Raw genomic sequence first — 14,295 nt, 5'->3', positions numbered from 1 at the left:
ATTACAGTCCAACTCCAACAAGAATTGCAACAGTTCAAGACAACCAACAATCATCCTAATTCCTAATTATATTATTATAATTTATAAATATATAACTTAAGTCTTCACCGTAAGACAAAGAAAACAAAATTAAAGCATAAGGCATAAGCAGCGGCGATATACCAGCGACTTCAGCGAGGCAGCAGCGAACCGGCGATGTTTGTGTCTTGCAAGGAAGGACGAAGGAGGAGGCGGTGGCGAGGTGATCAACTGTCCACAGCGAGGAAGGAGGAGGCGGAGCTGCGAGGTTTGCGTCTTTGCGATTTGTGTCTTACGTCTGCGACTCGCGACCCGACTGTGTTATTAGGTTTAGTTTAGTTTAGTTTTTTTTTTTTTTTTTTTTTTTTAAAAAAAACTTATGGCGCGCATTTCACAAGTTTGGGTTAGGGGCATGCCATTTCCACAATTCATAGGGGTTTTATCAAACCCTTTGTCGGGTACTCTATTCAATATGTGATTTGCTGTTAAGACAGCTACCCTCTTCCCCCACAACGAGTCTAGAGCACATGAACTGATAAGCATGTCATTAATCATCTCTTTAATGACATCTCTTTGATAGTTATATTTTTCCTCTCAACTATGCCATTTTGTTGGCGAGTATAGGGACCCGTTACCTCATGAATAATACCACAACTTTCACATAAGCTTTTGAGAAAATTTGTTTCATATTCTCCTCCCCTATCAGAATGAAGCCTTTTGATCTTTTTATTTTGATTTTCCACTTTTGACTTAAAGATTAAGAATTTTTGTTCAGTTTCGTCTTTTGTTCTCAATAAATAAGCTTTTGTAAAACGGGAAAAATCGTCAATGAACGTAATGTAATAACGTTTTCCACATCTACTTTCAGTGCTTTTGAAATCAGCTAAATCAGTGTGAATAAGATTTAGGATAGATGTAGTGCGATTGTTTATAATAGAAAATTACTTTCTAACAAATTTAGCTTCAGCACATATTTCACACTCAGAATACGAGTCATTTGCCAAATTTGGCAATAAATTAATATTTTTTAATCTGTTTAAACAATTCAAGCCAACATGTTCTAGTTTGCCATGCCAAACATTAATAGAGACATCAATGTAAGCAGAAGAAGCATTATTATTATTAGGGTCATACCAATTAGGAATAAAAGTAATGGGGAACCACTAACAGTGGGTGGAGCTCTAATGATAGCTACATCTAGCACAAGTAATTCATCATGCAAATATTCCATCCCAAGATACTCTCTTTGATGAGTCATGACCACATGATCAAACTCAAAGACCAACTTAATTCTAGCCTTGTTTAGCAAGGCACCAAAAATTAAGTTTCTACGGAGGGAAGCGATAAACAACACATTTTGTAAAAGTAATTTTTTTCCTTGAAAACAACATAAGTTCTATTGTCCTACTTCTTACCTCGGAAAGACTAGAGTTCCCCATAAATACTTGTTCCCTTTCTGATGTTGGCTCGAAGTTCTTGAACAGGTCTTTGCTGCATAGAAGTGGCAAGAGACTCTGTGTCTACCACCCACTCTTCTAGATCTCCAATAACATTGGCTTCTGTTATTACAACAACTATTACTTCTACATCCTCCAACAGATTGGCTTGATTTCTAGGTTCTTCCTTACTTGACTTCCGAGAATTCTGATTTGGAACTCCTTTGCGATAATAGAAATGAGTTGCATGATGTCCTTATTTCCCACAGACAAAGCATCCTCCACCCTTTCATTTTTTCTAAATTTTTTTGTTCTTGAACCGATTGTTATTGTTGTTGGATTTGAAGTTCTTTTTGTTCTTATTTTGACCACCAACTTTTGCCCTGCCACTAGTTTCAACAACATTAACTTTAAATTTGGAGGGAAAGTAATAGACATGTTTCTTTGGAGTATTGTTTCTTCAATTTTGATATTATTCACAAGTTGCTCCCTGGTGTAATCCTTCGCTTCGTGGTTCAACTTATTCTGGAATTCTGACCAGGACTCAGGCAGTTTCTCTATCAGTGCATCAGATAAAAAGACTCCATTTACTTGTGTGCCTTTAGCTACCATGTCTGCTACTAGATTTTCATATTCATGAACATGTTCTACTATTGGTTTAGAGTCTGTCATCTTGAAGCTTAACTAGCGCCCAACAACATATTTTCTTCTCCTAGCATCATCAGCGCCATACCTCTTCTATAGTGAATCCCATAATATCTTTGTTAACTTGTGTCTAGAGAATAAGTCGAAAAGAACATCGTTCATTTGATGTAGAATAATGACTCGAATAGTTTTATTATCCTTCTCGTATTTAATACAAGATTCAATTCCTAGGACATACCAGATACTTTCGTTGCAGATGACTTTAGATAAGTTGTTGTGTCCAGAATGGCTACTTGGGAATCTGGACGTGCTGGTTGTGTAGCAGCAGGCGCAACAAGAGATTAGTACTTTGTAGGATCTTCTACGATAACATAATCCAAGTCCTGTGTTTCAAGATGCATTATCATCTTGGCAGACCATCTACGGTAGAGTGTGACATTGCTGTGAGGAATTCGCTTTTAACTGCCGTAAATATAGAACAATGTCGAAGAACACACGAAACGAACTTAGGCTATAGAATATGAATGCAGATTGCACAGAACTAACAAAAATGAAACCTGGAAAATCTGTGTCGTGTTAAATTAACACTACCTTAAAAGTGAATTTCTAGTGACGGGTGTAGTCATTGCACATTTTCGAGAGGTAACACAGATCAACCACGCCTAGCTTACATTAGCTATAGCGTAGGCGAACTTGACTCAGCTCACACACGATTGAAGAAAAGAGGGAATATGAAATGGAATGTAATGGAATGATTTGCTTGCTCTCTCCGCTAACTTGAAGCACTGTATTTATAATGTAATAACCTAACAAACTTGCTCAACCTGACCACTCATTAACAAAGAAAAAGGGACGTGGGTTTGTGGAGCTGACAAATATCAACATTACAACAAAATTATGGACAAGAAAAGTCTACAATGATCCACAAAATTAGGAAGATACAAATGAGAAGCCTTCTATTCTGAATGCATTCCCAACACTGTGCATCAAGGAAAATTAAATGAGAACCTGGAGAATGTCTTTCCTTTGAAGAACAACATTTTTCAACTTCCTGGGAAGAGAAAGTGGAAAAGAAAGAGAAGAGGAGAAGCAAAAGATAAATTTGTCCTCATCATTTTAGCTATTAAAAATTCTGATCACTTCTTGCCGGTAATTTGGTTAGAGAGATTGAAATTGAAAAAAATTGAATAGTTATGGTACTAAATTGACAGTTTTAAAACTTGTGGATTGCAATTAACAACACCTCAATAGTCATAAGACCAAATTTCTCTATTTGATTATATAAACTTATTATTATTATTATTGTTGTTATTATTATATATATAAGGATTAGTTAAGAACGCAAGCTGAAACATATAACAAGACATACGATTAATCTGTAAGAACAATGAGCACATGTCTTTTAGGGGCTTAAGATTAACTTAGGTAAACGAAAAAAATTAATTAATCAAAAAAATAATTGAGGTGTTAATTTCTTGTTATGTCTTTCCAAAAAAAAAAAAAAAAAAGAAACTTCTTATTATGTTTGCACGGGTCCACGCTGTATGTGCACCAGGAATACAGCTGGAGTGGAACAGAATCGCGGTGGCCCCACACATTACGAATGTGCGTTGGGTATCGTGCAAGCAATTGTGAAAGGAGGCAAAACATAAAATCAAAAGGAGGGAAAGTCAGGAAATAAATAATTAAAAATTGAAAAAGAAAAAGAAAAAAATTCAAACCCTAGAAAAAGAAAACAAAATGTATTAATCTCTATGTTCATTTGGTTGTCCACCATGAAATGGGAAATGGAGGTCGAAGAAGAGAAAGAGATCGAAGCCGTGCTGGAGAAAATCTGGGATTTGCACGATAAGCTCAGCGACGCCATCCATTCCATCACTCGAGCTCACTTCTTGAGCTCCATCAACAAGCCTCGAAAGCCCGACGATTTGTACATCCACCACCGCTCTAAGAAGCGAACGGGACCCGACTCCGACCAGAACGCCGGATGGAAGAACGATAAGCCGTCCGGCTTCGTTTTCGTGAAGGAGTTTAGAGTTGATGAGGAAGATGACTCGGCGGCGGTTCATGAAGCTAAGAGCCTCAATGCCATCCGAACCGCCCTCGAAAACCTCGAGGACCAGCTTGAATTCTTCCATGTAAGTCCCCGATTATGCATCTTTTCATTGCTCGTACCTTTTAGCGACGTATATTTTCAGATTTTTCGCTTAATGTTCTGAAATTTGATATCTGCTGCACAATTTCGATTTCAAAAAGTTTCCACCGTATAGAAGATTGTTCTTATTGTTATGGAGCAATATCCTGTAATTTGTGTTTTGGAGGATATAGAAGCAGAAATAGGATAGGAGGACCTGTATTGTTTGATTCTTGTTTACATAGACTTAAATCATTAGCGTTTTTCTTCTAATTTCATTGGAAAAACTGAATTTGTGTATAATTGAATCATGGGATTTGTATATGGCAAGCTTATATTACTACTGATGTTACTCTATCAAGTACTTGCATTTATGTTCATGGAATGGAAAAACTAGCTTTTACAATAATTTTGTTTGTCTTTCAATAAGTAAGAATGGTGATATTGGTAACATATTGGTGGATTTATTGGATCTCCTAAGGTTTTGGAGTAACAAGAGCTCTATGTATAGTTGTATACATCTAGAAATCCCGAATTACCATAGTCCAGCATAACCATTTACGTAGTATCTATGCTACTGTAATTATACTGTCAGTAGAATCAGTAAAGGAAAACATTGGCAGGATGAAATTGTTTTATTTCTGTAGTCTGTACTCCTGTAGTTGAGAGATGGATAATCTTTTATGATAGTCTTCAGAGCTCTGCTTCTACCTTGATAAAATGATTAAGATTGATGAACTCCTTTCTTATATTTCTTAGGATTTCCTTTGAGGTGCCAGAATGTAACAATAGGCTTATTCTTCTAAATTGCAGAAGAATCTGTATATGTTTTGTATGTTATATAGCTTCATGTTCTAATTTATAAGTGTAAATTAATTACATTTGTTATTTAACTATAACTTGGGAGCTCCTTTTCAGCTACCATTTTGTTAAAATATGTTTCCATATGAAGTTTATTTACTGTCTTTTTCAGACTGTGCAAACACAGCAGCGTGTAGAGAGAGATGTTGCACTTGCTCGCTTGGAGCAAAGCCGTATTATACTTGCAATGAGATTGGCCGATCATAAGGGTCAAAAGTATAAGTTCATAGAAGAAGCTCAAGCATTGGTTGGAGATGTTCGGGATGCCAGTCATTTTGTATCACCTGAAAGCCTTTTTGGTTCTGCACCACGGTCTCCTGGTGAGAAATCCATGGCACCGAAAGGGAATTCAAATATTCTTCTGAATGTCCTATTGTCTAGTTTTAAATTTGTAAAGAAGTCCCTTAGAGTGGATCATGTGGGTGGGATTCTGGGTAATGCTGCTCTGGTTGCATTTAGTATGCTAGCGTTAATGCATATGCAGCAAGCAGGTTGCAAGGAAAGAAACTTTTTGGACTATCCACCAAGACGGGATGATGTCCTCCACAACCAAACTCATACCAAAGTTTCACGGCCCCAGGATTCATCTAGTGGTGTGAAGCAGTTGGATGTGTTGTCAGCCAGGGGCTAGATTGAAAATGTAATGATGTAGCCATTCCTTTTGGCTGCTCTGCCTCGAAAATTTTGTAATTGGTAGGGGAGTACCTGCATATGTGATTATTGTTAAAAGCTTGAGCATTCCAAGTCTAGCAAGCAAAACTTTTGTGTCCATTATTTGATCAAAAGGTGCATTTGTCGTATTGCGTTTGTTGATAAGGTGACTATTTGGTCCTAGTTTTCTGTCAGACTTAAAATGTAAATAAATATATAGAATTTTATGTGCTTCTGTTGGGATGGTATACTACTTTAATCTTGTTTCTTAACTTTCTTCAGTCTATATGAATTTATAGTGTTTGAAGTATGTTAGTAGGTTTGTCCTGTAAAATATACATATATGTGAATGGACTTTTAGTCTCTAAGTTACATTTCTAGTGTAGGTTAAATCTTTAAAGTGACATTTGTAGTTCCTCATATATTGATTATTGATTTGATTGTAGTTTAAAACTTTAAACTCATAACAAAACTCAAAACTCATGAGCAACATACCAATTCAAAGTCATTTGATTCAGACAAATGGTGGAAATATCATTATAGCCAACAAAGTAGTAATTAGTAAACATTAATTCGTAAAGGCTTAAGAATTAAGAACTAAGAAGTAAATGAGAATGATATACCATATCAGATTAACCATAAGACTATTCACTCAATATTCAATGAATCAAGGCTAAAGGCTTAAAGGCCTACTAAACTGATATTGATACCTGCTTTTTTTACTCAATGGGCCTCATGGAATGGGTAGTAACAATTCAATTGTTTCCAAGTTATTGTCCCAGTTGTTAATTTGCTTCACAAATCACAATTCAGTAATTCACCATAACTTCCATAATAAGAATTGAATCATCATATATATCATATATAGAATTGCCCAAAATTTAGGGCTCATATAGTCATACTGTCAGTCTGTCATACAATCAAAGGCAAATTATGCTATGGACTCGGGTCCATGTTCACAATTTTAGAATTCTGTGTTCATAATTTTAGAACTCTATATTCACAATTTTATATCTCAATATACAAAATTACATTACTCAATATTCACAATTTTTGAACTCTGTATTCACAATTTTGTTATATAAATTCAAAAATTGCGTTATACTGTTGAATATAGAGTTATGAAATTGTGAATATAAAGTTCTATAATTGTAAATATATAGTTCTAAAATTGTGAACATAAAATTCCATAATTGTGAACATAGACTTGACGGGTCCACCTTGCAAGGTGGACACGGGTACTTGGCATATCAACCAACAATCATACATATTACAAACATAAAATATGCATCAAAAAAATCCACAAAGCAAATTAGGCTTCCACTATAAATCACAGAATAATCCAATAGTTCAAACATTCATACAGATTAATAGAAATACATAATATATCCATCATAAGAATTTAATCACAGTTCATCATTACATACTTACAGTAGGCTTCCACCAATCCAAACACAATTACACAATCTATATATACATAATGCACGAATTTTAAGGGCCCAAAAAATTTATATATACATATAAGAATTTTTCAAATTCATCATGTATATGGAAAGCCCAAAAAATTAGGGTTCAATGACTCACTTACAATTTTGTACAGATCAGATTTACAAAAGAGTGAATACATCAAACTACTCCGTGTAACACAATAAATCAAAAACCCTAGATTGTATACAACAACACTATTTAAAAGGGTTTGCGATTGCCCGCATGGACAGCTCAACTGGTCACATGGGTGAAGTTTGAGAGGGGGATCCTTGTGTGTAGGGAGCAAAGGTTTAACCTTTGTGTTTAGTTGAGTTACTGTGAGCAAAGATCTAGCCTTTGTGTTCAGTTGAGTTACCATGATTTACATCCTTCCAGATGCTTTGTCGGGGTGTTGGGGTTAGGGATTCAACCTAGCTATTGGGAGGAAAAAAAAGTTTACGATTTACTTGTTTTCTCCATATTTTTCCCAAAAAACTAGGGCTTCAAGCAAACAGGTTTCCACCATGGATATAAGAGTCGAACACTTGCAGGCTAAAATGCTTCCACCACTAAGAATTTTTCAACAACTGTCGCTAGATGCAAATCTTAAGTGATACTTGTTGAAATTATTTTAATATTACAAAAATATTATTGACTTTTAGTTGGTATTGTCGCTGATTGGTATTATAGAATCTTCTTCAAATGTAATTGAATACAAAAATTTTAATTATTATGTGTATTACATACATTAAATTTAAGGTTTTCAAGTTTAACAAACATGTACTATTTAGTGTCAAAGCCAAAAGTACTGAGAATAAGTATCTACTTTGAATACAATTTCAAAGTAGACTGTTGACTTTTAAATAGATGCATGTTAATCACAATGTCTAATAGCATGCTATAATACATGCAAAAAAATAAAAAATGCATATATCTAACATTCTTAACATCTTGAGGCTAATGCACACTTCACTCGAATCTTACTCGCAGAGTTTGACTCTTAAAAATCTTTAGCAGCAATGGTGGAATGACATTTAGAAGAAAAGTCGCAACGTGCAAGATTATCAAGTCAAAGTAACCAAGCTGCGTTTTGTTTAATCATGGCAATGACATGTCAACAAAAAGCGTTCAAAATCCGCAAGAAATGTAGGACCAACTTTGTTTCCAATTACGGAGCATATGATGATGATTTGCATGGTCGTCTATCTTTAATTTTATGAACAATTACCATATAGGTCATTCAACTTGTTATTTTGTGTAATAAGGTCGTTATTAAATTTAAGTGTGTAATCGAATCATCAAATAAGCAATATATGTGTAATTGAAATATTTTTATGATTTATTTTAAGACAATTCAAGTTGAATACATTCCAATCTTTCATTCCAATTCAACTAATATGACAGATGAAATATAATGGTGGTTCTTAGTACATACCATGCATGTAATTAATAAATATGATCGGATTTTATCAAAAAATTTTAAAAAATATCTCGATTGCAAATATTATACTTATTTAATGATTTAATTACACATTTTTAAAGTTTAGTGACCTAATTGTAAAAAACAATAAATTTAAGGGAAAAGGGTCAAATAGGCCCTCGAACATTTCATAAAAAGTCAATTAGGTCCACGAACTTTTAAAAGGTGCAATTAAACCCTCAAACATTACAAATCGAAGCAATGAAGCCCAAAAACCGGTAATTGACCTGTTATCACCGGTCATTGGCATTTTCCGGCGATCGGCGTCAATTTCCGGCGACCGGCGACGACCGAATCGTCGCCGGTCGCCATTTTCGGCGAAAAGGTCGCCTTCTCCGGCAAAGGCGACCTCACTGGTCGCCTTCTCCGGGAAGAAGGCAACCAGAAACGGTAGCCTTCTTCCAGGGAGAAGGCGACCAGATCTCTGGTCGCTTTCTTCCAGGGAGAAGGCGACCGTTTCTGGTCGCCTTCTTCCCGGAGAAGGCGACCAGATCTCTGGTCGCCTTCTCCCGGGAAGAAGGCGACCAGTGAGGTCGCCTTCTCCGGCGAATGCGACCAGTGAGGTTGCCTTTGCCGGAGAAGGCGACCTTTTCGCCGGAAATTGACGCCGATCACCGGAAAATGCCAATGACCGGTGATAACAGGTCAATTACCGGTTTTTGAGCTTCATTGCTTCGATTTGTAATGTTTGAGGGTTTAATTGCACCTTTTAAAAGTTCGTGGACCTAATTGACTTTTTATGAAATGTTCGAGGGCCTATTTGACCCTTTTCCCTAAATTTAATTATAACACTATTTTTCCTTTAATTTTACTGTTTTTAGATGAGTGTGAATGCAAAGTGAGGGTATCCCCTTCAACTTGTCAACACATGAGTTGCTCGATGCATGTGTGTACATATATATCAGCTAGCGTCTCGTGGATTGTGATTTAATTCACATCTCACCAAGAAAGGGCCAAATACTTCACTTTTGATGACATGCAAAACGCATTGTCCTTAATTGACTCCCTCCCTTTCTTTTTTTCTCTGTTGCGCTCCATCATATATAATCTTACTTGCTAGCTTTCACTTTATTAATTACCACTGCTTTAGTCTGAAAATGTTCCATTGCTCCTTCACCATCATCTCTACCATTTTCACTTTTTATGATATACAATCCAGAGTCATGATGTGTTATAAGACTTACGGTGAATTTCCTTTTAAATTAGCTTCAAGCCCCACTCTCATGGTGACTCAAGGTCATTGAAGCAGTTTATCAAACATATTGTGGTGTTCGCATCTCCTTCCAATCCCTTTTTCTCAAAGGTGAGTTGGATTAGTGAGAGATGTGGTTATGGTGTTGCTCTATTCTTATAGTGACAAAAACTTTTCCTAGCACTGTTTGCACAATTTGGCCACAATCATACAGAAGTCAGTACAAACCACCAAGCTCACAACTAGAGTCATATCATCATCAAGTCATTACACTAGCTCATAACTAAATTCAATCACATAGCATCAATCACAAAAGATGTCTTAATACAATCTCTAATTGAATCTAGCTAATCATGAGTAGAAATTAAAGACATTTGCGATAACAATTGGAAGCAATAAAATGCAAAGAAAGCAAAAAAGAAAGACTTGGCTTTGATTAAGAGCTATGGAAAATTAAATCTACAAATTGAGAGATGAAATCTGAAATTGTTCTTCAAATCTTCTTCAAAGACGGATTGATTACACAAATGAAATGTTTGGAGAGGTTTTATCTCCAAGAAAACCTTGGAGAGAGAGTGGAGAATGAAAAGTTCTTTAAAAATAAACGCCTACTGTTATTTATACCCCTCAAATCAAACTAAAAATACAATTTAAAATGGATTTTGGGCATGTGGTCATGTTCACGCCGTGACCTCGACTGTGACCGCCCACTCTATGCAACAGTTTTGGTTTCTAGTCCATTTTTCACATCGTAGACGTCTGAACTAGCCTTTATGATCTGCATGAAAGTTAGTTGTAGCCCTTTGAGTTGCCGTTTCAATGCTACTTGAATCACCTCATTTGGACACTCCTGGCTCGGGATATGCTCAAAATATAAAGACGTGGCCTGGTAGAGAAATGTGCAAATTAAAGCAGAATGCAGTCAAGGCATGAACGCCATCGTGATTCGTGACCCATGTTCTTCACTTCAAAATGCATATTTCTTCATCTCTTTTGTTCCTTTGGGTCCCTGGGTCATGTCATGATACTTCCAACTAGCTCTATTTCACTTTCTTGACCTCTCATAACTCCCGGAGCACGCCTTTGTGCCAAAATGACTTCAACACACATTCAATTGAGCTCCAATTTACATGATGTTACAACAAATGCCTCCAAATTACCTAAATGACACAAAGGAATCAAATAAACACATACTTAGCTTCCAGTTAACATTAAATCATATGAGTTTGATATTAATTCTGTACATAAAGTACAAGGAATAAGCACTTATCAATGGGCAAGCAAGAAAGTAAAGTACATTCTATCTACCCAATCATTATAAAATAGACAATGGTTTACCTTGTAAGGTAGACCATTAACATAAAGTTCATTTTTTTTGTACAAATAAAGTTCATTTTTAATTCACTGAATGTTCATTTTAGTACATTAAAATTGATTTTTTAACATAATTAATTTTAGTATATTGAATGTTCATTTTTAAATATATCATCCAAAAATGAGCATTCGATCAGTACATTAATAATAAACATTCAATATACTAAACTTGAACATTTAGCAATGATTCACATTGCAATATAATATGGACCATAGTCAATAGTATAATTTGTTGTATCTACCCTATTATCACACCTGTGAGTTAATAATACAATCCTTATACCATAGATCAGGGTTCACAGTGCACTGTTGACCTTGATGCACGTGTATGTGTCTTATGTTGTGAGTTTTTGTAATTTGTGTTATGAAATTCTGTACCTTAAGAGTATGACTTTTGTACTTGAAACAAATTAATAATTGTGTCTTATGTTATGAATTTTTGACTTGTGTTGTGAATTTTGTGTCTATATGAACACACATTATGTACCTAAATCAGATTTGAAAAATAAATAAATATATAATCTGTGTATCAGTGTATGTGCTTTGTGTTATAATTTTTTGTGTCTTGTGTTATGAAATTATATAACTTACGTGTATAAATTTTATAACTCGTCATTTTGATCTAAGGTTCATAATGCTATGTGAATCTTAGTGCATATGATATAAATTGCCTTACTAAATAGGTGTGGGCTTAGTCCACTCAACAATGACGCTAACCAAACCATGTCGGTAACCATCAAACTAGTTGACCATCCTTTTTGTTTTCATTCTTAAGCCCATGCACGCTTCACGTTCCATTCAACTCAAATTCTGATTTTTGTTCTTTCTATTAGGACTCTACATAATAGAGTCATACTATAAGTCTCAGTCCTAGTTTACTTATGATTCTCAGTCCTAGTTTACTTATGATTCTCTTGTATATATACTCTTGTATTCCTACAATTATATTTTGTGAACTCTAATACAAACATAATTGTTCTCATCTGGTATCAGTCGCTAGGGTTTCGTTCTTGTTCCCATGGCTACGAATGACGGCTCTGCCTCTGAGCGGACCGTTTCAGATGTTGCTGTGAGTTCTGCGGCGCCGGCTCCCGTGTCGTCGCTCTCTTCTGCTCATCACTACATTAGCATCAAACTCAACCACCGCAATTTTTTGTTTTGGCGTACTCAGGTTCTCCCGTTTCTACGTGGCCATGATCTCATTGATCTTGTTGATGGATCGTGTCCTTGCCCGGAGGAGTTCCTCCCTGCCGTGTCTGCTGCTACCTCGTCCGCTGCTGCTGCCCGCGTTCGGAATCCAGCGTTTGTTGCGTGGTCTCGCCGTGATCAAGGGTTGCTGTCTCTCCTGGTTTCTTCGCTGTCCGAGGAGGTGCTCTCCATCGCCGTCGGCTGTCGGACATCGAAGGAGTTGTGGGATGCCATTGAGCAGTCCCTCGCTTCCGCCTCTCAATCCCGCCAACTTCACTTGCTTAGCCAACTCCATGGTCTCCGGCAAGGAGATTCGTCGACGGCAGAGTATCTCGGGCGAGCTCGGCTTATTGTTGAAGATTTAGCTCTCGCCGGCCGGAAGGTAACGCTGGAAGAACAGAACTTATACGTGTTCCGCGGCCTTCGACCGGAGTTCAAGGGTGTCACCTCTTCGCTGGCGGTTCGAGGACATCCGGTGACGCTCCTTGAGCTTGCTGACTTGCTGGGCGCGCAAGACTTCATCGCCGGTGATGATTACGCATTGCCTGGAGGTGCTGCACCGGCGGCTTTCGCTGCTCAGGGAGGTCGCCAGTCACGTGGCGGTGGGAGNTCAATATACTAAACTTGAACATTTAGCAATGATTCACATTGCAATATAATATGGACCATAGTCAATAGTATAATTTGTTGTATCTACCCTATTATCACACCTGTGAGTTAATAATACAATCCTTATACCATAGATCAGGGTTCACAGTGCACTGTTGACCTTGATGCACGTGTATGTGTCTTATGTTGTGAGTTTTTGTAATTTGTGTTATGAAATTCTGTACCTTAAGAGTATGACTTTTGTACTTGAAACAAATTAATAATTGTGTCTTATGTTATGAATTTTTGACTTGTGTTGTGAATTTTGTGTCTATATGAACACACATTATGTACCTAAATCAGATTTGAAAAATAAATAAATATATAATCTGTGTATCAGTGTATGTGCTTTGTGTTATAATTTTTTGTGTCTTGTGTTATGAAATTATATAACTTACGTGTATAAATTTTATAACTCGTCATTTTGATCTAAGGTTCATAATGCTATGTGAATCTTAGTGCATATGATATAAATTGCCTTACTAAATAGGTGTGGGCTTAGTCCACTCAACAATGACGCTAACCAAACCATGTCGGTAACCATCAAACTAGTTGACCATCCTTTTTGTTTTCATTCTTAAGCCCATGCACGCTTCACGTTCCATTCAACTCAAATTCTGATTTTTGTTCTTTCTATTAGGACTCTACATAATAGAGTCATACTATAAGTCTCAGTCCTAGTTTACTTATGATTCTCAGTCCTAGTTTACTTATGATTCTCTTGTATATATACTCTTGTATTCCTACAATTATATTTTGTGAACTCTAATACAAACATAATTGTTCTCATCTGGTATCAGTCGCTAGGGTTTCGTTCTTGTTCCCATGGCTACGAATGACGGCTCTGCCTCTGAGCGGACCGTTTCAGATGTTGCTGTGAGTTCTGCGGCGCCGGCTCCCGTGTCGTCGCTCTCTTCTGCTCATCACTACATTAGCATCAAACTCAACCACCGCAATTTTTTGTTTTGGCGTACTCAGGTTCTCCCGTTTCTACGTGGCCATGATCTCATTGATCTTGTTGATGGATCGTGTCCTTGCCCGGAGGAGTTCCTCCCTGCCGTGTCTGCTGCTACCTCGTCCGCTGCTGCTGCCCGCGTTCGGAATCCAGCGTTTGTTGCGTGGTCTCGCCGTGATCAAGGGTTGCTGTCTCTCCTGGTTTCTTCGCTGTCCGAGGAGGTGCTCTCCATCGCCGTCGGCTGTC

General features: G+C 36.9%; 1 protein-coding gene across 1 annotated transcript; it reads left to right on the top strand.

The window, feature by feature from the left end:
• Positions 1-3,772: 3,772 nt before the first annotated feature.
• LOC116012265 (plastid division protein PDV1-like) lies at positions 3,773-6,017 on the top strand. The gene is made up of 2 exons (XM_031251768.1): positions 3,773-4,237; positions 5,207-6,017. Exons 1-2 carry the CDS (start codon positions 3,854-3,856, stop codon positions 5,723-5,725), a joined length of 903 nt encoding a protein of 300 aa, XP_031107628.1. The 5' UTR covers positions 3,773-3,853; the 3' UTR covers positions 5,726-6,017.
• The last annotated feature ends 8,278 nt before the right edge of the window (positions 6,018-14,295 follow it).

Source organism: Ipomoea triloba, chromosome 3, assembly GCF_003576645.1.
Source record: "Ipomoea triloba cultivar NCNSP0323 chromosome 3, ASM357664v1".
Lineage (NCBI taxonomy): Eukaryota > Viridiplantae > Streptophyta > Magnoliopsida > Solanales > Convolvulaceae > Ipomoea > Ipomoea triloba.
This window is presented reverse-complemented; position numbering and strand designations above follow the sequence as displayed.